This window comes from Cervus elaphus, chromosome 9, assembly GCF_910594005.1.
Source record: "Cervus elaphus chromosome 9, mCerEla1.1, whole genome shotgun sequence".
NCBI lineage: Eukaryota > Metazoa > Chordata > Mammalia > Artiodactyla > Cervidae > Cervus > Cervus elaphus.
The window spans coordinates 82,363,533-82,387,302 of NC_057823.1; the positions used below are offsets into that span (position 1 = coordinate 82,363,533).

The 23,770-nt window shown below is 38.7% G+C and overlaps 1 protein-coding gene across 2 annotated transcripts in view; it reads left to right on the plus strand.

Moving 5' to 3' along the window:
• Positions 1-23,046, plus strand: part of ATG10 (autophagy related 10) — a 248,954-nt gene extending 225,908 nt beyond the window's left edge. For both annotated transcript variants that reach the window (XM_043913533.1, XM_043913532.1), the window contains 3 exons: positions 20,641-20,738; positions 21,399-21,514; positions 21,825-23,046. In XM_043913533.1, coding sequence (XP_043769468.1) covers positions 20,641-20,738; positions 21,399-21,514; positions 21,825-21,862 — 252 coding nt within the window. In that variant the 3' untranslated portion in view covers positions 21,863-23,046. The remainder of the gene's footprint in view (positions 1-20,640; positions 20,739-21,398; positions 21,515-21,824) is intronic.
• The last annotated feature ends 724 nt before the right edge of the window (positions 23,047-23,770 follow it).

The window sequence follows — 23,770 nt, forward strand, 5'->3', positions numbered from 1 at the left end:
CTCAAAACCAAAATACCTTGGTCCCATTATCTGATATGACTGTGGCCGAGCCACTCGTCAGGGTCTCTGCTGCCTTCTCCTATGCTGAAGCCATTCTCAGTTGGGTGCCTTCCGTGTTGTGATTTTCACACAGCAGGTATGTTAAGGAGTATCTCTGAGCCTACCCGGTGATTGGATGGCTCTTTGGCGGTCTCTGGTGGTAGATATTAGATATGCTCCTAGAGGGAACAGCAGACTATTTGGCTTCATTTGAGCAAATGCAAAACAAACATTTGAAAGGATCTGCTAAAATTCTCTGTTGCGAACTTAAGTCTGAACTCTAACTTCTAGCTATAACTCAGAAGGATCACTATATTATTGATATATGGAGTAGCACCTTAGAGTGAGTTATCTAATTCAGTCAGTTCAGTCACTCAGTCATGTCCCACTCTTTGCTACCCCATGGACTGCAGCATGCCAGGCTTCCCTGTCCATCACCAACTCCTGGAGCTTGCTCAAACTCATGTCCATCGAGTCAGTGATGCCATCCAACCATCTCATCCTCTGTCATCCCCTTCTCCTCCTGCCTCCAATCTTTCCCAGCATCAGGGTCTTTTCCAATGAGTCAGTTCTTTGCATTATCTAATTGGTATTTAACTCTGACTCTGTCCATCTCTTTCTCTGTCCACCAAAACCTCACATTTCTCCAGTGGTTCTTCTAACAGGCAGATCCTAAGATGTGCCTGTGTACATGTCTGTGGGTATATGTAATTGTGCTGCTAATTTTTTTTGATTACCAGATCTTCATAGATATGAGCATTAAACTTCTTAATTATCACAATTACAAGTATCTATTTGGTGACTTGCTGCCTTATATCAGTAAATGAATTGGATATGCTGAGCTGTTATAGCAAAGAGAGCTGGTATGTATGCCTCAAAACATACATTTCCACACTGCATGCTACTAGGTATATGAAGGTTCTTTTCACTTTTTTTCTTTTTAATTCTTGGTAGAGCGTGTATAATTAGTGACATAAACATCATCCATTAGTCAGTTGAGCCTTCCCTGAAGTATTAGTATCCTAAACAATCCTATTACCAAAGCATTATTTTGATACTTTATTAAAAGTCCTACAGCTCTAGCATTGCTAAACTCAAACACAGCTTTATGCAATTAGGATTATAATGGAAGCTTTATTACAATGATATATAACTTGTATCATCCTAATAAAAGTTCTTGTACATAGCAATGCTTTAATAATGTTGTTTCTGTAACAGTGATTCCTTAGTAATGGAGCTTCTCTCATGGCAACTTCATTATTAGGAAATGATTTCAGTAATAGAAATGCAAATAAAGATTTTGAGAGGAGCATTTGATGCATGGCTCTATTACTGACCTGCTATCTTTTCATGCATTACATCTAATCATTATAAACCTACCATGTGGATTATAGTTATGCTTATTACTCTCCTGTAACATTTTAGCATTTGTGTCCTTCCAAATTATGAAAATTAACTGCCATTTTAAAATAAAATTCAAGGGTTAAAATAATTTAAATTTTAATTAAATTTTGTTTCAAAGGCATTCCAAATGTTTCACAAAACCTTCTCTAATTTTTATTGTGTCAGAGATTGAGTGGACCAATAGCATTCAAACTGGAGTATATGTACCCCTGAGTGGATGTGAAGTCATCCCAAAGTATATGTGGGTATAGAGAGGTTTACAGGAATTAATTTCCAGATCTTCTACTTCCATACATATGCTCTCATAAAATTCATCTGCCTGAAAGCTCCTTATGGAGATTTTCCTCCCCACCTCCCCTTCTTACCTTTCTCCCAAAGTGAAAGACAAAGGCATACAGCACACCCCATTCTTTACCACAGGTATGTTGCTTCACTCTCCAGGACCCAATCCATATTTTTAAGAGTCAGGAAATACCGACTTGTGGTTAAGTGCCTGGACTGTAGAACCAGGGAGCATTGTGGATACAGGCTCTGAGACCTTGAGGAGTCTAAGCTTTTTCAACCTCAGCTTCTATGTCTATAAAATGGGGATAATAATAATAAGGGTATTGTGAGAATTAAGTAAATTCAAACACATATTTTACAAAAGTATGGCCTATAGTACAAACTGATGCTGTTAACCTATGATTTCAAAAAATATTTCACTTTATATGTTTATTTATCAAATTTTATAATATTTTGCTTTGTTCAACTGAGTGCTACTGATAATTATAATGAGAACTCAATCATACATTTTAGTTAATACCTAGAGCAAAATGGTCACAGGAAATTTTGGAAAATAAACTCCTTTCTATTTTTTTTTTTCCTTTCTATTTTTTGTTTACAAGAATGTGATCAATAAAAAGCTTTTAACCATAAAATATACATTAGGATAAAGTTCTTTGAGTGAAACAGAATGGAGATGAATTCAAGGAGAAAAATATAAACTATCCATTTGTTCATATATTTTTAAAATGAATGATGATAGGAATTGTCAATAACACTGGGGCATTTATTTTTGATTGAGTGCTTTTAGGAGAGTGACAATTGTATTATTTAACATCGAATGCTTAAGTAAAATAGTATGTTTTTTAAATTGTTCATATTTAAAATATACTGGAAATTATATCCTTTGCAACTATTTAATGAAAAATTTTAGAGGACAACTTTGTGCCTTGGGGTTTGTAGATACTTATTTTTAAAATGTAGGTGTGTGCAAGCAAAAACATCAGTCGCTGGAATAAAACATTATAAATCAGAGTAATGGTGTAAGTGAAAGTAGAGGTATAAAATTACCTTTATAATTTATGTTTTCTGAATACTAGATATTGAGAATATAGGTATAAAGATATTATAATATCATCCTAATCAAGTTTGGAAAGTAAAATTCTAGGATTTTGATACTCTTCTGGTGGAAATTCAGTTTCTGTGTAGACCAGTTTGGCTGAGAACCTCTGGCGCTTCACAGTAGGTCATTGTGGAGACTGCGCCTTTGTGCTCCCAGGTTGGTTAGTAATGCCTGGGAGAGAGCCCCTGCCTTGGGAGGGGGAGCTGGGTTTGTCATTTGATCTGCTTACGGAAGGTGCTCTGTCAGACTGGATCCTGTTGAGGCAGAAATAGGGAGGCTGTCCGGTTGGATGGAGACTGTGAATTTTACTTCATGCTGGAAAAGGCAACTGTTCCTGCTCCTGGTGGAGCACCAGCTAGGACAGGAAAGAATGAACGGCCCCCTCATGAGGAACTCGCTACACACGGGCTGTTTCCTGTGTAAAAAAATTAAGTGTTGAAGAAAGGGTATATGCCCTCAGGTGTATCTACTTTCAATTATATTTGTATCAATTTGATGTGCACAGTTTTAGTTTTCATTCTTATTTCATGCCATGCCTCAAAATGAAAGTTTTAGATGCCATTTTCTTCCTGGGTAAGTTTCATGTCATCATATTCATAGTTGTAACCATAATGAATGTACAATTTTGCGTGCTGGTTTTCTCACTTAACATTATCTTCCAGACCCTTGGCAAGGAAAGTAGAACTCTTAGAAGAGTGATATGATAATACTGTAGCCATATTTATACCAATTGGCACAGAATCTGAGAAGAGCATAAGGTTTAGTTAATGTGATTTCTGCTGGCCTATTTTCATGACCCTCTGAGACCCAAGTACCAACCTGCTGGAGACTCAGTTCGGATAATGCAAGCCCGCCCTGAGAGCTCGGGCATTGGCACACCACTCCTCAAAAACTGCTGACCCTCCCTCAGCCAATTTGGAAAAGCAGTATCCAGGGACATGACATGTTTACAAACCTTCAAGAGAGTTACCCAACCCCATTCTGAGCCCTAAGTCTTCTTCCATATGTTCTCCTGAATCAAGTCAGTAATTCCCAAGGGTTGCATCCTATGGCCAAGTCAGAAGTGGCATAAAGCCTAAGCTGATCGCTTCAAGTCTTTGTAGCATCTGTGATGCTTTTGTGAAGTATCTCAAAGGATGGTTTAATCTGTAACATTAGGGCGGGCAGTGCTACTTGAAACAGTGAGGGGGTAGTGGAGCAGTGTGTGTTGGTGGAAATATTAATTAGTTTAATCATTTTGGAGGGAAATATAATAATACAGATCAATAGCCATGTAAATATCCCTACTGTTTTTACTCCTTCCTGAAATTTTATTTTACGCACATACATGCACACAATTTATAACAATATAAACCTGGAAAATAATCTAAATGTCTCACAGTGGAATATCTATTATGATATATTAGTCAGATGGAATGTTTTATAGCTAAAAGTGAAGTTATGAGGATTATGGAAAATATAGGAATATATTTCATTATATGAAATAATGTGAAGAGGTAAAGGGAAAATTGAATCATAAAATTATGTATTCACTGTATACATAACTTTGAATGATAGAATGGTGGGTAGGTAGATGTCAATGAAACTGAGAAGAAATCAACCTTTAAGAGGAAGAAAAAGAAGGAGTTGAAGATGACCTAGTCTGAAGCAGTCATGAGATTTATTGACTTTGCTGGTTTGAAGGACCATGGGGAGGAAATAATGGTGAGCTCAGTGCTCGGTCTTTAAATCTAGATTCACTCCTGAGTTCATGTGGAAAGTCTGTGTATTTCCTGGTATCAATTTTCTTTTTCAATTTTAGACTCTTTTTTGGGGTCCTGGACTTTATTGTCTAGACAATACAGAGCTAGATCCAAACCATAAAAATTAGTTTTTAAGATTCCGACAAGTTACTATGGAGAAATGTTTGGTCAAGAAATAGGACTAGAGTGTAATTTTTTTTATCCTAACATTATTAAGTTGCTTTTATTTTTAATATAAAAAATCTTTAATCTTTAATATGAAAAACTGCCATTCTTTGGACTTCCCTGGTGGTCCAGTGGCTAAGACTCTGAGCTCCCAGTGCAGGGGGCCTCGGTTTGATCCCTGGTCAGGGTGCTAGATCCCACATGCTACAACTAAGACCCAGAGCAGCCAAATAAATAAATAAAATTAAAAAAAAAAAAAAAAAAGAAAAACCGCCATTCTTGCCCATATGTATCATTTTTTCCTCTTTCTTACCTATGTTTGCAAAATACCAGGATATAGTTATTGCCTGAAAAAAAATCTATGATATTTTTATATTGAAGAGTATGATTTTGTAATACTGTAGTTTATTTGTAATACTGTAGTCTATTAGTAGCATTTTTCTGTTACCTGGTTTCAAACGGTAGTCTAAAAAGTGGGAGAAATATCTCATTGTAGCTAAATTAACATTTTTCATTATTAGATGAGTAATAGGTTTTTTAATGGGTTTATCACATCTCTTAGGAATTTTCTTTCAAATGTTTCTAAACAGAAAAACTGATTTTAACTTAAATCACTCTCTGCTTCAGGTGTCTGCTTCTGTGAATAAAATGAGTATTTTTATTATCAAAACTGGGTAAGAATCATGAAGGAAATAACTGTTACCTATGAATGGGGGTGCTTTTGATAGAAATTTATACTGATTATATAAAGAGAAGCATTGTGGTATTTTAAAAATCCATCTTAAAGATTAATCTGTATGTTTTTCTGTTGCTTTAGAATTTTGACATCATCCTAAAAATAATTGTACTAATAGATTGCTATTTTATTTTGCTCTAACAACATCTTTCCATGTGATATTTGCCAGACATTAGTATCTAGTTATCAATAAACTAGGCTGTTTTGTGAGTTCGTTCTTGAAAATCCTTGACTTTTCTGATTGCTGACTCACCACTTTATTATACCTCAACATCGTCTAAAGTGGTGTCACTGTTTTAGTGAGTATCCCAGAAATAAACTTAGTAAGCCCCAAATTGTCACTGTTATATAATGTAGTGGGGGGGGGGAATTAATGCTTGGAAAGCACAGGCTCCTGATTGTTTTCCTTTAAGACAAAAATAGAATAAATGTAATGCCTGCAATTTGTTTCATGTTCCAGTGCTGCATTTAGTCTTAGCAGGCTTGGCACTGGTAGGGAAAGGCTAAGTTCTGTTCTTGAGTCTGGACATGAGTCTTGGAGCCATAATTTCTGAGTGCCTGAGGGGTCGATAAGACACCTCTATGAGCAAATTTCTACAAAATGGGTGAAGGCTGAATGAAGGTTCTGTGTGGCCCTCCAAACACTCAGGGATCTGACTGGAGAGACAGGAAAGTGAGTGTGTCCTGTACTGCCAGTACCACTCATCAGATATCTTTGAAAAATCGGTGTTTCTACCCGAACAGAACATTTTAATAAAAACATTGATATGGAACTTAACAAGGGTTTTTAACAGAGACTCAACGTCTTTTTTGTCTTCATTTAAATCTGCTTTATTTTTCTTTCCATGATGCTATATAAAAATCTCATCAATATACAAAATCATTCTGAGCTCAGATTTTCTCATTTTCTCTGGATGAGAGCTTTGATTAGCTTTTTACAACTTCTTCATTAGTAATTGGCTTGTGTTTTTGTTTTTGGCTGTTGTCTCTAATAAGTTTATGTTCTATCAAAGACTTCTTTGAGGATGGTCTGAAATATGCTACTGTTATGTTACAGAATATTACAATTTAATATTCTTTATAAAATGCAACCAACAAGTGCTATTAGGATTAAATGTTCATTTCTTCCTTTTGATGCTGATGGCTGGGGTGGGTTGTTCAGTCTTATCATCATGCCTGACCTAGTTGTGCAGCCGTTCCTGTTTAATTAATAGACATTTACATAAGCTCTTTTTTCCCCCAGCAAGCTTTATAATGGTCGTGTTGGTTATCTCCTTTCACCCTGTGAAGTATCAGCAGTGCTATTTCCATTTTGCATTTCAAAATACAGAGAGATTAAATTATGTACAACAAATTGATAACTGAATAAGTTTGAGAACTCAGAGTTCTGGCATATTAATGGTGTTGCTTAAAGCAACAACTCATATAGACTCTATAAATATATTAAAACTCTACTCTGTAATCCAGGGGTTGCAGTTGGGGCTGTTAGCAGCCTAAGGAGGGAGCCCTTTGTAGATTTACGCAGGGGTGGGAGAATTCGTTTCTGGACTTCCTCTGGAGCCATGAAAGGAAAGTTTTTGTTAGTAGAGGAGGTGGTGTCTGCGGACTATTGCTCTGATGTCTGTAATTTTTAATAAAAATTCTAGGAAGCCTGGTGGCTTCTGTGTAACATACGAATTTGATGAACTGTCCTATTTTTTTAAAATCCACCTTCCCAGACACCATTAGAATTTTATTCCCAATTAACTGGTCACCAAGTATCAACAGGTGCAGCCAGAGCAAAGCATAGCTCAGGGGACCTTTCTCGAGTGCTTGGGCAAGACTTTCATTTCTTTCCACATATTAAAAAAAAAATTTTCTCACTGTTTTTCTAACTATATCCTCATGCACTTAATAGGGCTAGAAGTGCGTACAAGAATATATCTTCTTACCCTCCTTTTCCCTGTCTCTTCAAAGTGTAAGAGAGGATTGAACTTTAAACCTTACTTCTCTGTCTTGTGTCAGTGTTGATTACTTCCAGTAAATACTTCGGAATTTACAGGGATTGCCTCGATATTTTAACAGCACATCAAACAAAAGAAAACAAACAAATGAAAAACCCAAGCAAACAATGACAAAAAATAATAGGCAGTTTTTTCTTCAATTCACCAAACTTGTTAGTCTTTTCCAAAAGATGGTAGGTAGTCTGTGTGCCTCTCACTTCATTCCCTTCCCATTAAACTGAGAGTAGCCTCTTTCTGTCTTCAGTTCTGTGGCCACACTCTTCCCCTGCTCCAAGTCCTCTTGGATGCTCCAAGCCCGTCCTCTAGGGTCTGTACCAGGTTAAATACCACATCTTCAGGAAATCTCTGCCACTCGTTTCTCCTTCATCAGAAGTGAGCTTCTCTTTCTCTGAGTTCCCATATTCCTGGGTTTGTGCGTTTTAAATGTTGTATTACAGTGATTTCTGAATTAGATGTCCTAACGCAGCATGGGGAGAAATGAGAAGAGATGGCCTGTTTCATTTGACTCAAGGTCCCTCTCGGTCATGAAAATGTATACATCTTGTATTCATCTTGGTGTTTCCCATTGCAGAGCATTCAGTATAGCATAGATGTTGCACAACTACAATAAGCATTAGATCTGCAGGGTGGAAATAGTATTAATAGTGATACTATCTCGTGATACCTGGATTCCATGAGTTTCATTCCATGTGTGGCGTCTCAGGCCTGGCCACCTCTGTGTAATGGTTTTCCTTTAGTTTACTGATGAGCTCCTCTCTGGCCTCAGACAATTACCCGCCTTCCTCAGGACACCCTCCATCCTACAGTGGGGAGCATTTCATTCTATTCGAGGGCCACTGTGACTGCCTACACAGTTTTCTGTGGAGTATGAAGCCTCCCCAGGCCTCCTTTCAAAATGATGGGGGGAAAATAAATCTCTCCACAAAAGGTGTCCCTCTTACCAGTTTTTCTTTTTCTGGGTCACAAGTCCTGTTATCCATCTCCCATCATTAAACCAGATGACACTGCTGTTCTGTCTGGGGATCTGCTTTTCCATTCTCTTTAGAAATCCTAAAGGAAGGGAAGTAAGTAGTGACAAACTTGTTTTATCTTTGGAACTCTGCCCTAAATCTGGGACTTTCAGTCCTGGATGTGGAACAGAACCTCAAGGATTGAGATAATAGAATGTTGTTTTATATCTCTCTAGTACCTCAAACTAAATATAAACTCTGTGAGAGCAGATTTTGCTTCTGTCTCAAGTATGCTTATGTTCCAGTGCCTGGAATAGTGCCTGGTGCATAGAACAGCTCCATAAATATTTGTTGAATAAATGAGTGAGTGGATGGATAGATAGATAGACGAGTGTTCAGCATGGTGTCTTACCCACAATAGGTATTCAGTGATGTTTATTGAATGCATGGGCAAAAATTGCATGAAGTAATAAAGGAGTGAGTTAAGTAGAATGGCATGATCTTACTACATATTCTAATAGTATTTGATCTGCTTCTGAGCGTGAGTAACAAACTTAGGGGAATAAGATGGTACGGCAGAGGGTAGGCTAATTCACAGAACTAAAATATGCATCTTGCATCAGTTTTTAAAAAATGACAATAAAGGATATTATTTTTATGTAGAAACTGGTAGATTTTAGAATATATTGCATAGTTGACATAAGTTTTTTATGTAGAGAGTTATCTTAACCATGCCCTCAAACTCTATCCTCTGTTCTTATATACATTTTGGAGGAAATATTAAAGAAAACAGATATTGAAATTCTTATCTGAGGACTCTTGTAAGTGTACAGGAGGTGCTTTCCCTGGTTTTATGCCAAGAAGAGAGAATGTCTCGGTCTCTTTCATGTCGCCACAGAAGCATAGGGGTCATTGGTGGCTCCTGCACAAATGTTCTCCTTTATAGAACAGGCTACATGTCCAGCATCAGTTTACTTTGGCACAGGAGGATGTCTTTGTTTATGCAGTAATTCTAAAAATAATTGTTGAGTGACCACCAGACAAAAGGCACTATCCTGGATGTTGAGGTTAAAATAGTAATAAGAATGTTTCTTCTGCCCTCAAGAAATTAGAGGAGGATTCCTGTAAACAGTCAATTTCCTGTGTAAGACAGTGTGGAATTAAGCAGTAGACTTAGGCATGGGTGCAGTGAGAACACAGAGGGAGGGTACCTGATTCAGGGTTGGGGAAAAGAAAGCTGAGATCTATAGGGAAGCAAAGGACATTAGTAGGTAAGAGAGAAAGGAGGGCTGTTCCAGGCAGAGACACGTGTATGGTCAAAGCCCTGGAGGTAAGAAAAAGAATTGTCTTTGGCAAACGGCAAGTAGTTTCATGATAAACTATACATAGATATAGGTAAGTATCTGGTTTTCTAATTCTAAAGAGGATTTTTTAAGCATAAAAATGATGAAAGAAATAGCAGGAGAAAAATTATTCATTTAATTATTTAATATTGCATTTCATAGCTAAATTATCATGAACAAAATTTAACAACAAATAGCAATCTGGAAATAAAAAATATTTTGAATATTTCGGCAACTTCTAGAAGATCAGGGGTAATCTGTTTATGTACCACTGTGTTACTAACATTTGACCCAGGGCTCACTATGATGGTTGAATGAATGGAAAGAATCAATATCTTCAAAAGATACTAAAGAAGTAATATAGGTGAATAAGAAAAACCAAACAAATTATATGAAGGGCAATAATAAAAATAAATGATTAAAGTAGTAAAACAGTTTCTTTGAAGAAGAAACTTAGAGAAGATCAGCAAAAGACACATATGACAGGGATTTGATTTGAAATTTTAAAAATAGATATTTGAAGAGGTGGACTGTAGAGGATTGAATCTAGGGGCAATCCTTGACACTAGCTCTGATCAGTGGGATGAGAGGGTGCTATGTATGGCCATGCACTTTGGATGCTCACTTGGATGACTGTAAGGCATAATCTCTTGGAACTAGTTCTCCACAGTGGCAATACTAAGGCCTGTCTCAAAAAAGATCCCCTGGAGAAGGAAATGGTAACTCACTCCAGAATTCTTGCCTGGAGAATCCCATGGATGGAGGAACCTGGTAGGCTGTAACCCACGGGGTCGCAAAAAGTCAGACAAGACTGAGCGGATTCACTTTCACTTTTCACTTTCAAAGAGTTACTGGGAAAGGTGACCCTGCAAAGCTCTTAACACAGTACCTGATAATGTAGACACTCAATGGCCATTTTCCCAGCCTCCAGGGGAAGGAATGGGGAGATACCCTTCTTTATTTCTAAGGAACATATCCAGAGTGGAAGGCAAATTTGATCAGTCTGGAATATGAAAGTAGATGAAAGCTTAGCACGTGAAATTATATTTGTGATGTCCTAGAGAGCCAAGAAAATTAAGAAATGAACCAAGTAACTCATCATATTTATTAGATGTAAGAATGAAGGTACAGTATTATCATTTCCTTGTGATAGTTGTATCTAATAGTTCTGAAACCAATTCACAGTATTCATGTCAGACTTATTTTATGAGACATTTAACCATTGCTAAATTAAATTTCCTAAGAGAATGTGCCACTATAACTTCTCTGGAGTTACAGAGATAGAAATCTGACCCATCATTTCTATTTTCATGGAAAACCATTTAGCAGAACTTTGTTCCAGTAGAAGTGTTTATTGAGTTGTAAGCCTAACACAGTTCATTGGCTGCATGCATTTCCACACTGACATTTTTCTCAGTGCAGATTTGCATCAGTTCATTAGTACTGACAGCAGATGGTAGCACTTTCACACAAATTTACCTTCTGAATTGATCTAAGAAATGTCACTAAAAAGATCCTGACAGTTTTTGATGTTCTTCCATTTCTGAAAATGGTATGTTAAACAAATAAGGTGTAGGATTTTAGATTTTCTTGAACTCCAACACATAATTCCTAAACCAACTAAAGATGCTTTCATCTCTGATTCTGGCTGTCTGAAGAAGAAAGTAGAAAATGCAGATAATCTTTCCTGATAGCATAAGCCTTAAAAAAATCGCTATTGCAGAAAAATGGCTTTTGAAGAATATTATCCAGATTGTCTACACTGATCAAATGCCTCAAATTATTAGTAAATTCTCTACCTTACTTTGTCTGAATACAGAATTGCTTGGCTAGCAGGATCAGCTCATTGACTGTTACTGAAAAATAGTATTAGCTTAAGTCACAAGGCTAACTTTAAATTCTTTCACTTCTGCTGCAGTAAGATATCCAGAAGATTAATTACATTTAAAAATTACAGATCTTTTGCCTTTTAGTTAGGGTTAAATCACTATGTAAATTATCAGACAAGAAAACTTAATGTTTGCTAAGTGAACGAATGAAGGAATATTTAAATTCTAATCACATCAAGGAAACTATATTTTCTACATTATTTACCTGTTATTATATTCTTAATAACTCAAAGCCCTGTATTCAGTAGTATTATGTATAGAAACAAGGATTTATTTTGAGTATTTTAAAAATTAATTTTCCATCTGCATTTGAAAAGTAATTAGTGATTTGGTTAATTTACCAAAAGAGAAGCTGATTTGAGAAAGCATTGGGTGTTTACTATAAATAGTTTAACCACATAATTAAATATGGTACTTTTAACATGTTGCTAGAAGAGTGGTCATGATTAATAATATACTTCAATGATTTATTTATTAACAAAAAGTAACTTTTGGGTTCTGTTGTTGTTGTTCAGTCGCTAACTCATGTCTGACTCTTTGTGACCCCATGAACTGCAGCACGCCAGGTTTCCCTGTCCTTCACTGTCTCCCTGAGTTTGCTCAAACTCATGTCCATTGAGTCAGTGATGCCATCCAACTATCTCACCCTCTGTCACCCCCTTCTCCTCTTGTTCTCAAGCTTTTCCAGCATCAGGGTCTTTTCCAGTCACTTGCCTCTTCAAATCAGGTGGCCAAAGTATTGGAGCTTCAGCTTCAGCACCAGTCCTTCCAATGAATATTCACAGTTGATTTACTTTTTGATTGATGGTTTGATCTCCTTGCAGTCCAAGGGACTCTCAAGAGTGGTGCTTTATGACTGCACCATAGTTCAAAAGCATTGATTCTTTGGTGCTCAGCCTTCTTTTGGGTTCTAAATGCTCTCAAAAACAATACCTAACATTCTAACACTAGAAATATAAGTTAATACTGATTTAATTTGGCTAAAATAATAGTGACTTCATTCAATATAGTTCTATTCCCTCCCTTCCTTTGTGCTATTATTGTCACATATACTACATCTATGTATGTTATAAACCCAACACTACAGTATTATAATTTTTGCTCATATAATCCTGTCTATTAAAGTAACTAAGAGAAGAAAAAATACTTAGCTCACCTTTTATATTTACCATTTATGATGCTTTTTATTTTTCCCTGTGGATTTCAGTCACCCTCTGGTATTATTGCCTGAAGAACTTCCTTTAGCATAAGGCAAGCCAGTTAGCAAGGGATTCTCTCAGTCTGTTCCTTTGGAATGTATTTATATTACCTTCATTTTTTTAAAGGACAGTTTTGCTGGATATGGATATCTTGATTGACAGGTCTAGGGTTTTCCCCCTAAGACGTTGAATATGTCTTTCTGCTGCTGTCTGGACTGATGAGAAAGTGAAAGAAAGAAAGTGAAGTCACTTAGTCGTGTCCGACTGTTTGCGACCCTGTGGACTGTAGCCTACCAGGCTCCTCCATCCATGGGATTCTCCAGGCAAGAATACTGGAGTGGGTGGCCATTTCCTTCTCCAGGGGATCTTCCTGACCCAGGAATCAAACCTGGATCTCCCACATTGCAGGCAGATGCTTTAACCTCTGAGCCACCAGGGAAGCTGGACTGATGAGAAACCAGCCATTATTGTACTTTTATTTCTCTTTAAATGATGAATTATTACTTTCTTGCTACTTTTAAGATTTCCTCTTATCTTTGGCTTTCAGCCATTTAACTGTAATATGTCTAGGTGTGGATTTCTGTGTTTCTACTTAGGGTTTGTTGGTCTGCTTGTATCTGTAGATTAAATGTTTTTCATCAAAGTTAAGAACTTTTCAGCTAGTGTTTCTTCAAATATTTTCCTTGCCTCTTTCTTCTTTCCTTTTCAGACTCCTACTTAAGGTTTGTTGGTGTACTTGGTATTGTCCCACAGATCTCTGAGGATTTGTTCTTTCTTCTTCATTTTTTCCTTCAAATTGTATAATTTCTATTAATATATCTTCAAATTCATTAATTCTTTTTATTGCCATCTCATATCTACTGTTGAGCCATCTAGTGAGTTTTCTATTTCTGTATTATACTTTACAACTCCAAAATTTTATTTGGTTATTTTTATAGTTTGTGTTCCTTGATTGAGATTACTTATTTGCAGAGTCATTATCATAATTTTTTCCTTTTAACTCTGAACATGGTTTTCTTTAGTTCTTCAAACATGTTTTAACAGCTGCTTTGAATTTTTTTTAAATCCAATAATCAGGCCCACTCAGAGTCAGTTATTATTAAAGGACTTTTTCTCCTTAGAGTGCATCTGTTTTGATTCTTTGATATCTCATAAATTTCTTTGAGGGCTTCCCTGATAGCTCAGCAGGACATTTTAGATAATACAGAATAGGAATTCTGAATTCCAGTATTTTCCTCTGAGGGTTGCCTTTTTGTTGTTGTTGCTATAATTTTTGTTTGTTTGTTTTAGTAGCTTTCATAGATTTTATCTGCCGAATTTGCCTACTCTGTAAATGTGGCCATTGATGTCTCTATTTTGTCTTTCACTCTTAACGTTCATGTTCTTGCCTGGTTTCCAAGAGGTCGCCAGCTCGGTCTGCTTACCTTGTTGGTTAGCTAGTGATCAGACAGAGGTTGTGCTTATATACCTCAAGCCTACAAGGTTTCCTTCATTTATTCATGGCCGTGTATGTGGGCTGGGAGCCCATCCAAATTTTGTTAATGGTCAAGTTATCATCAGCTTTTACTTTTTATCAGGCCTTCTTGTATCTCCCCTGCACATGTGCAAGTCAGCCCTGATGGCAACTCTGCTATTGGTTCTCCAGTCGCTGGCTCCACTCCCACAAAACCTCCCTGTTGATGGAGCCAGGTGGAGGGTGGAGTTGGTAAGGGAGTATTTCTAGGCAAGAAGGTTGCAGACTGTCTCTGTGTCTAACTTGACATTCTAGCAGCTTTTCATGAATTTAAACAGCTATCAAAATTCTTATTTGCCTTTGGTTAATTTTCACATCCCAGAAATGATTGTTTTTTGACAATTTTGTTCTGTTTTATACCTGTTTTTCAAGGAGATTTGTTGACCTCTATGTCATCTTGCTACAGTTAGAAGTCCACTACTATTGTTATTTATTAATAAATAAAACTTTTCTCAAGAGATTACAAAATACCCCTTTTTATAATTCCTGACAAGATCAACAGCTCCTTGCTTGGCTTTTTCAAACCAAAGCATCTTACCAAAACAATATAATTTTTAGTTTTAAAATACAATTTAAACATTTGATTTTTAAAAACAGTCATTCATTTAAATATATTTTGTCTAATTATACAAATTCTTAATATAGTAAAAGACAAAGAATTTCTTAGGTGGTTAAACCTGCATTAACAAACTGTCCAGGCTGTTCTGAAAACTCTTCTAAGGCATGAAGTGAAAGTGTTAGTCACTTAGTCATGTCCAACTCTTTGCTACTCCAGAGACTGTAGCCCACCAGACTCCTCTGTCCATGGAGTTCTCCAGGCAATAATACTGGGATGGGTAGCCATTCTCTTCTCTGGGGGATCTTCTCCACCCAGGGATCAAACCCAGGTCTCCTACATTGCAGCCAGATTCTTTACCATCTGACCTACCAGGAAGCAGTAAAGCAGGAAAGTCCCTATTATTTAAAAAGGTGTTTTGCACAAGCATTACCATGTATTTTATCAGCATATAACCTTAAATACTAGTGTAACTGTTTTTATGTGAGGAAAAATGAATATTAAAATGTTGTAGATTACTGAAGTGTTTTTGAAGTGCCTGAGCTATTATTTTAATTTAAATTCATTTAAATTATTTTCCATTAATTTGTCCTATCAATATATTGATAATTCTAGTGACTGTATATACCATTGGGCTTCCCTGGTGGCTCAGATTGTAAAGAATCTGCCTGCAGTGTAGGAGACCTGGGTTCGATGCCTGGGTCAGGAAGATCCCCTGGAGAAGGGAATGGCAACCCACTGCAGTATTCTTGCCTGGAGAATTCCATGGACAGAGGAGACTGGTAGGCTGCAGTCCGTGGGGTCGCAAAGAGTTGGACACAACTGAGCAACTAACACATCAATATATTGATAATTCTAATTGCTATACATGCATAGACTTTTTACTAATTCAGACTTTTCCTATCTTGGTTATAATTAGTTATCATATGTTTCTAAACATTTAGACACTAGTCAGTGATGTTTTAACTATGCTGCGTAACTACATAGGAGCTTTTTATTTTTAGATATTGAAATTGGACTTTGTTGTAGGGCATTATAAAAACATACTTGAGTCATATTATGGATGTCTAGGTGTTGTTATTCTTATCTATTTAAATATCAATAAATTGAGTAGTAATAGCCAACTAAGTACTTATTTTATGTTAGGCACTATTTTGAATGGTTTTCTGGCTTTATTTTCATGGAAGGATCTATGAGGTATATGCTGTCATTAGTTTCAGTTATCAGATAAGAAAACAAGAGATATGAAATGATTAAGTGGTTTGCCTTAGCTCAATTTTTAACTGCAGATCCCAAGCCCGCTCTTATCTACTTGCTATATGGAATGAGCAATAGATGTGATTCAAGTCCAGGTCTTTACTAAGCAGCATCTAATGAGCAGAGCTGCAATGTGACACAGGCCAACATCTGCTTAGAAAATGACCCTCTGAACTTTAACTGTGTCTGTATCTCTTGGAGATGTCTTATACACTGATATGGTTATTCTTTGGGGATTTTATAAAGGTTAGGCCACAGACCTATTATAAGGAAGAGGCAAGGTCTTGTCTATGTGATGAAGCCATGATTCATGAGAGTTTCCAGCTCCTCAAGGAGACTGAACCATGAATGGTTAAGATTTTTGGAGGACACTCTTTCACAGAGATTGTGAGTGCTTCCATCCACCATGCAGGCCAGAAAGGGAGAGCCCAGCCAAGATCTCTCCTAGTGTCCCTCATGCTTCAAATGGGCCTGTGAAAGTGAAAGTTGCTCAGTCATGTCTGACTCTTTGCAACCCTGTGGACTATATAGTCCATGGAATTCTCCAGGCCAGATTACTGGAGTGGGTACCTTTCCCTTCTCCAGGGTATCTTCCCAACCCGGGGATAAAACCCAGGTCTCCCACATTGTGGGCAGATTCTTTACCAGCTGAGCCACAACGGAAGCCCAAGAATACTGGAGTGGGTAGCCTATTCCTTCTCCAGCAGATCTTCCCGACCCAGGAATCGAACCGGGGTCTCCTGCATTGCAGGCGGATTCTTTACTAACTGAGCTATCAGGGAAGCCCTCAAATGGGCCTGAGAGCCCTGGTACTGTAACACTCTGGATCTTTTAGAGCCCTGTTGTTCTGTGTGTTTTTCACCCTTTCAGTATTCCCAGGCTTTCAGTAGAGTCTTGATTGACTAGTCCATTCTGCCTCAGCTATATGAAGCTTGGGCTCAAGTGTTTAAAGTTGGAGAGTTTCCCCATGGAGTGGCCATGATAATCAAGGGCTGCCAAGTGAAAGGAATGCATCCTGGAGGAGTGGAGAGTGCTTGGCCAAGCTGACTGTCTGCTTTGTGAGTGCTCCATGCAGCGCCATCCTTGGGGGGCTAGGCTTCATTCTGTTAAAGAAGGAAAACGTGTCTTCACAGATTTGGTTACAGCTCTTCAGTCCTTGAATTGGTTACTATACAAGTAATCCAAGAAGGATTTAGACTAAATTTAGCCTTTTAAATCCCAGCTCTATAAACAGCAATTATTTTTAGTTCAGAATAATTCTAAAATTCTTCTGCATTTCCTCTGCACATTTCCTATACTCATTTCCCTTTATGGTCTCTGCATTTGTCCAGTTTCTCTGCACAGTTGGATTTTTCTTGCCATCCTGATCTCTGTTTAAAGATCACCTCTTCAGTAAGGCCTTCCCTTCCACCAAATCTGAATTATTACCACAGTCCCTCCAAAGTTGTATTACCTTGCTTTGTTTTAATAAAGGTACCCACTCCAATAAATTCATAGCATTTATTATTATCTAGATTATCCTATATACTTATTTGTTCTATGTGTTTACTGGCTACTGGCTATCTCCTGCACTGGAATGTAAGTTCTATGGGATCAGGGACTTGGTTTATCTTAGAGTGATCTCTGTAACTATTGATAGATCCAGAAGTATTCCTGGCAAGTATGTAAGAGATGATCACTAGATATGTGATGAATTAATAAATATTAGTTTAAGGCCAGTAAGGGGAGCCAGAATCAAGTTGGTGACAAGCATAACATATCTGGGCTGTGGTCACAGTGTCAGGTTAGAAACAGGAATGAGTGGTAGAAGAGAGCAGGAGAGTGGGGGCTTGAGCTCAGTGTGGGAATCAGGACCCTGGGCAGAGAGCTCTGGAGGTGGTCCCTTTAGGGAGGCATAGTTGTACTCCAGCCTACTCGCAGTGAATAACTCAACCCTGCCACACACACACACACACACACACACACACACACACTCTCTCTCTCTCATCTTTTCACACCCAAGGTCACCCGTACAAGTGGAGCTGTTCCTCCTATTTATTGTGGATAGGTGTGTTCACTTGTGCACAGACATGAGTGTTTTGGGATTGGATAGTGGAGGCAGCAAGATGTGATTCTTCCCATGGACAACTCTGAGTTCAGCTTCTCCTCAGCCTGGCTGAGAAGAGAAGCCAGGGGAAGAAGCCAGGCAGCCCTCGGTCCAAATCCAGCCTACGGGCTTGTTTTATTTGGCCTGCACCATATTTTTAACAAATGGTGCCAACATTTAAATTTAGGAGGTTTTACACAAAAATCTGGATGTCTAGGTTATTTTGACAAGTGGGAAGACCTGGCACGCCAAGCCTGCATTCCACCTGGCACAACTGGCTGGAGCGGAGTAGCAAGCAGAAGCTTGGCTGGGCACACTCTCCGGGTCCACGCGGTCCTTGTCACCTGCTGCTGCCTTTAACTGGCCTTTCCCCTTCCGGTCCCCTGCCTGGTCTACATAGGTAGTTGTCTTAGTCTGTTTGGGCTGCCATAGCAAAATATCACATATCAGGTAGTTGATATACAACAATTCTTGAGGCTGGAAGTCAGACCAGGTTGAGATCTCTACCCCTCCATCATCAGGCCCTTTTCCAGCTTGCAGATTGCTCACTGTGTGCTTACATGGCAGAAGGGGATGCTAGCCCTCTGAAGCCTCTTTTATAAGGGCATTCATCTCATCTTGAGGGCTCTTGACCCTCACTTTCATGACCTAAGCACTTCCCAAAGGCCCTACCTCCTCCTACCATTGCACATTAGGGTTTCAACATATGAATTTGTGGGAACCAAACATTCAGATCATAACAGTATTGGAGTTTGTGGTCTCTGGCATAATGGCTAATGCACAATGTAAGCAACTATAAATTTATCAACAAAAACTGTTTTCAAGTTGGTCGAATTTATGCATAGATCACTCACCACATAGCAACCATCTCGGGATCCCCATTGCTTACCAAATGATGTCTACATCCCTAGTCTGGCAGCAGTCCGACCTGTCTCTTATATACAATCATTCTCTTATAAAGGCAGTGGAGTTCTGTCTTATGGACTTGGAACTTGTAGAAACAGCTCCATAAGCTTGGGAGAGACAGAAGGAGAGACATAGATAAGCAGAGAAACTAAGGGAAAGAGAGAGACAGACAAGAGCAGTACAATTTAAATGAAAGTGTTAGTTGCTCAGTTGTGTCTGACTCTTTGCCACCCCACGGATCGTAGCCCACTAGGCTCCTTTGTCCATGGGGTTTCCTAGGCAAGAATACTGAAGTGGGTTGCCATTCCCTTCTCCAGGGGATCTTCCCAACCTGGAGATTGATCATGGGTCTCCTGCATTGCAGGCAGATTCTTTACCATCTGAGCCACCAGGGAAGCCTACAGTTTAAATAGTGCCTCTACCCTGTCTACTCACTGGTCATGTGCCTGGATGCAGTTAGGCATGAAAGAATTAACATGTTGACAACATTTATGTAAGAAAATACGTGAGGACTTCCCTGGTGGCCCATGGTTAAGAATATGCTTGCCAATTCAGGGGACATGGGTTTGATCTCTAGTATAGGAAGATTCCACATGTTGTGGGGCAACTAAGCCTGTGTGCCACAACTACTGAAGCCTGCGAGTTCTTAAGACTGTGTTCCACAACAAGAGAAGCCTGCAATAACAAGCCGGCACACGGAGATGAAGAGTAGCCCCCACCTGCCGCAACTAGAGAAAGCCTGCGTGCAGCAATGAAGACTCAGTGCAATCAAAATACTCATTTAGAAAAAGAAAGAAAATATCCAAATAATTTTGGTTCCCTTACCACTGACTGTTGCTGAAGCTGAAACTCCAGTACTTTGGCCACCTGATGCAAAGAACTGACTCATTGGAAAAGACCCTGATGCTGGGAAAGATTGAAGGTGGGAGGAGAAGGGGACGACAGAGGATGAGATGGTTGGATGGCATCACCAACTCAATGGACATGAGTTTGAGTAAACTCTGGGAGTTGGTGATGGACAGGGAAGCCTGGACTGCTGCAGTCCATGGGGTTGCAAAGAGTCAGACATGACTGCTCATGACTAAACTGAGCTGATCCATTGACAAACAGGTGAATGAAATGCATTGTTCAAATGGTCAGACTCCTGAACTTCATGGACATCCTTGAGTTAAAGCTGAAGAATAATTATAGGCCAAAGGAAACACCAGCTAAACAACAAGATAAAATGTATCTGCAGTTTGTATTGAGTGCCATCCTCTATCAGTAAATAATTTCTTCTCACCAACCTTTTTCTCATGTTTGCATTATGAATTATACTTTAAAATAAGAATCAATCTATATCTTAATTTAATAATTTGAAATTTAAAACAAACTTTTATTTTAAAGGAGTAGAGCTGAGTATGGATTTTAACTTTTTCAAAGTAATTCACGCCAGCAATCCTGGGCTGACTCTGATTCTTAACAGGAGCATCCGATACTTGGACAACCCTTTTTTGTACTTCATCCCTGCAAGACGAGTGAATTCATGACTCCTGTGTTAAAGAATTCTCAAAAAATCAATAGGTAAGAAATACCATCAAGATACATTGGCTTCAGTCTTATTTTAAAAGTATAAATCTTTTTATGCGATTCTAAAAGCTAAACTGTAAAAGAAATATTCTTTATAGTAATAATAATGGCTAACATTGATTGAATTTTTTTACTGTGTTCTAGGCATTGTTCTAAGTATTTCAGATATATTAATGCACTGGATTTCTATAACACCCCTGTGAGCTAAGTACTATTATTTTACCTGGTTTACAGAGGAGGAGGCTAACGCACAGAGGGCCTAAATAACTCAGTCAAGGTCACATATCTTGTTGAGTGGTGGAACCTGGGGTGTGAACCCAGGCACTCTTGCCTCTGAGCCACACTCCTCAGCACTGCACTCTGCTACCTTAGCTAATGCTGTCAGCTGGGTCAAACTGGAATCATTGAGGAAAGTCAAGAGCATCAGTGCCTTGACCCTCTCTCCCTTAAGCTGCTTTAGTGGGGGCTCCTCAGCCTCTTTGGTCCCCAAGTCCCTGTCAAGCAACGAATTGGCATTTGGAAATGCTGAGATTCCAAGTGACCAGCACACATCTTTGAAGAAAGCCTCGTTTCTCTGATTGCTGGTAAGTGATTTTCTACCACTCAAACAACCACGATGGAAACAGAGTTTTCTGTGTTTCGCTTACTTCCCAGGAATGTCAACTACATCACATCGTGGCTGAGCATGGTAGGGCCAGCTGTCGGGCTGAATCTCCCTCTGAGCTATGCCACAGCAGCCTCTCACGATGAAGGCAATGTCAGTGGACAAGGTAAAAAGAGAAGCCTGCGCTCCGTGTTTCCTGTTGCAAAGATCCTGGGGTCTCTTTTGCATTTGGATATGTCGCCCCTGCTGGCCCCAGCATTTATTAAGTCTGCTTTCATCTCTAAGAGACTGGACACTGACTTGTTTGTTTAGTTTTCCAGCCAACCAGCGTCCACTCATTTAGGAAGCTCTTGACTTTCCTATAGTAACACTCACCCAACCACACAGTTTTATTTTAGAATTGATATTCTTGAAACAAGTCTTTACTGCTCAGTTAACCTTCTTTCATTTTCTTGGCTTTTGTTCTTGTTCTTCAGATTCTTCTATTGAGCAAAAAAGCTTAGAAGAACACTGAGAGTTTATGCGGCCGGCCCTGGTTTTAATGGGGCCAATATGGTGTGAGATTTCAGCTCACCGAGATTCTGACGTGGATTTTTTTCCCCTTGGAAGTAAATGTCTGCAGCAACTGATATGCTCTATGTTTAGAAGAAACACTGCAAAGACACAAATTACTATAAATAGCAAAAAAGGCTCTAGTTCGGTAATAGAAAACATGACTTCATCAGGGAACTTCCAGGTTCTTCTCTCCTGTCTCTAAGGCTCGTTCTCTTCATCTTTGATTTGAGAATAACAAGATACCTCACAAGGTCGCTGTGAGAAGCACATGAGAGCCTTAGTGTGTGAGAAAGTATGGTCAAGTATTAAGCAAATATTCATTAAATGGTGACCTTTCTTATAATTGATTGTCATTCACCTAGTCTGTCAATAAGTTTAATAGTAAGGTGTTAAGATGAACCATGGAATGTTTGGTTTGGGGTTGCTGTTTCGTTTTTCATTTTAACTTGCTAAGGTCTTAAACTAAGAGAAAAACATAATCACCTCTTTAGAGCATCTAGATTAGTGTCTGTCAGTGAAGGACGTACTTTAGAGTCATTTGAGGATCTTTCTCAACTACAGGCACTGGCCACCCTCTGGAACCACCCCTCTAGGTGATTCTGAGGTACCTGCTCCTGAAGAAGTTCTGCTCTGGATGTAACTTTTGAGCCGCATTTATTTGTATTGTTTGGTCTCCCAGTAGGCCTTCTCCAGTTCTGTGCACAGCTCCTTCAAGCTGGACTTAACTTCCTAACACTGTCCAGGGCTCACCCAAGAGACCCAAGAGCAAGGAGTCTAGGAGGCACCTGGAGAGGCAGCCCACTTGTGGGGAGCGGTTAGCATGAGGGGATTATCTGCTGGCGAATCACAGAGGACCCTGCCAGCCCCGTTAGTCTCTAGGTTAAGGGCTGCACTCTCAGGCAGGGAGCAGAAGTAGAGAAGGGGTTAATTTAAACTGCTGGAAAAGCTAAAAGTAAATTTTAAAACGCTGAGCTGCACATATTCATGCTGGTATGAGAGCCTGCTTACATGCTTGCTGGGCATTTTGGTATTTACCACTTAACATCTTTTCAACTTCTGCAAGGGATTTTTCCTCCCCACATTCCCTAATGTAAACACAGATTTCCTAGCAAGTCATTTCTCAAGCCATGTCATTTCTGGGGTTAAAAAAGAAAAAAAAGGAATAATGTGTCATGTGGATGATGTACTCATCTAGAAATATTAGTTGTCCTTTGTGAACAGATTCTGAGGTGATAGTAGTCTGTCAGCTTGGGAGCAGTGTGTAGTTTCTTTTTTTTTAATTTAAAATGTTTTTTCTCTGATTGATAAAGATCTGAAAATTCATCACTGGCAGAAAAAAGTTCTGAAGAGCTCCTCTAAGGTTGTGGAGACCACCCTCCTCAGGTCCTTCTCCTCAAGCAGTTCTATTTCTTTTCAGAATTTTTTTCACTTAAACTTTTAATTTTTGGTTGATAAAAGTTTCCTTTTTTTTAAAGAATGCAGTAAAATAACAGACTCTTATCCCAACAGTATAAAATTAGAAAAATGTTTTGTCAAAGTAATGGTTCTTTCCCTAAGGGCTTCCTCTCCAGCTAATGTGAAGGCAGAGCTCCTTCAGTCAGCAACAAGACTGGTTACAGCTGCTGCAAGCCAGTCTCCTGTACTCCACTTCTGTGTGATCTTAGGAAACCCATTTCACCTCTCTGATCCTCACATTCTTCATCTGCACCATGAGGAAGCTCAGCCATGTGACTTGTGAGGCCCACCCAACTCTTGGGTCTGTGAAATTGGGAGAATTGAGTTGGAGTTTTGGGGGGATTGAAATTTCAGAATAAGAATATGCAGATATTCGCTTGGGCAGATACTTACTGAGTTCCTCTTACATGCT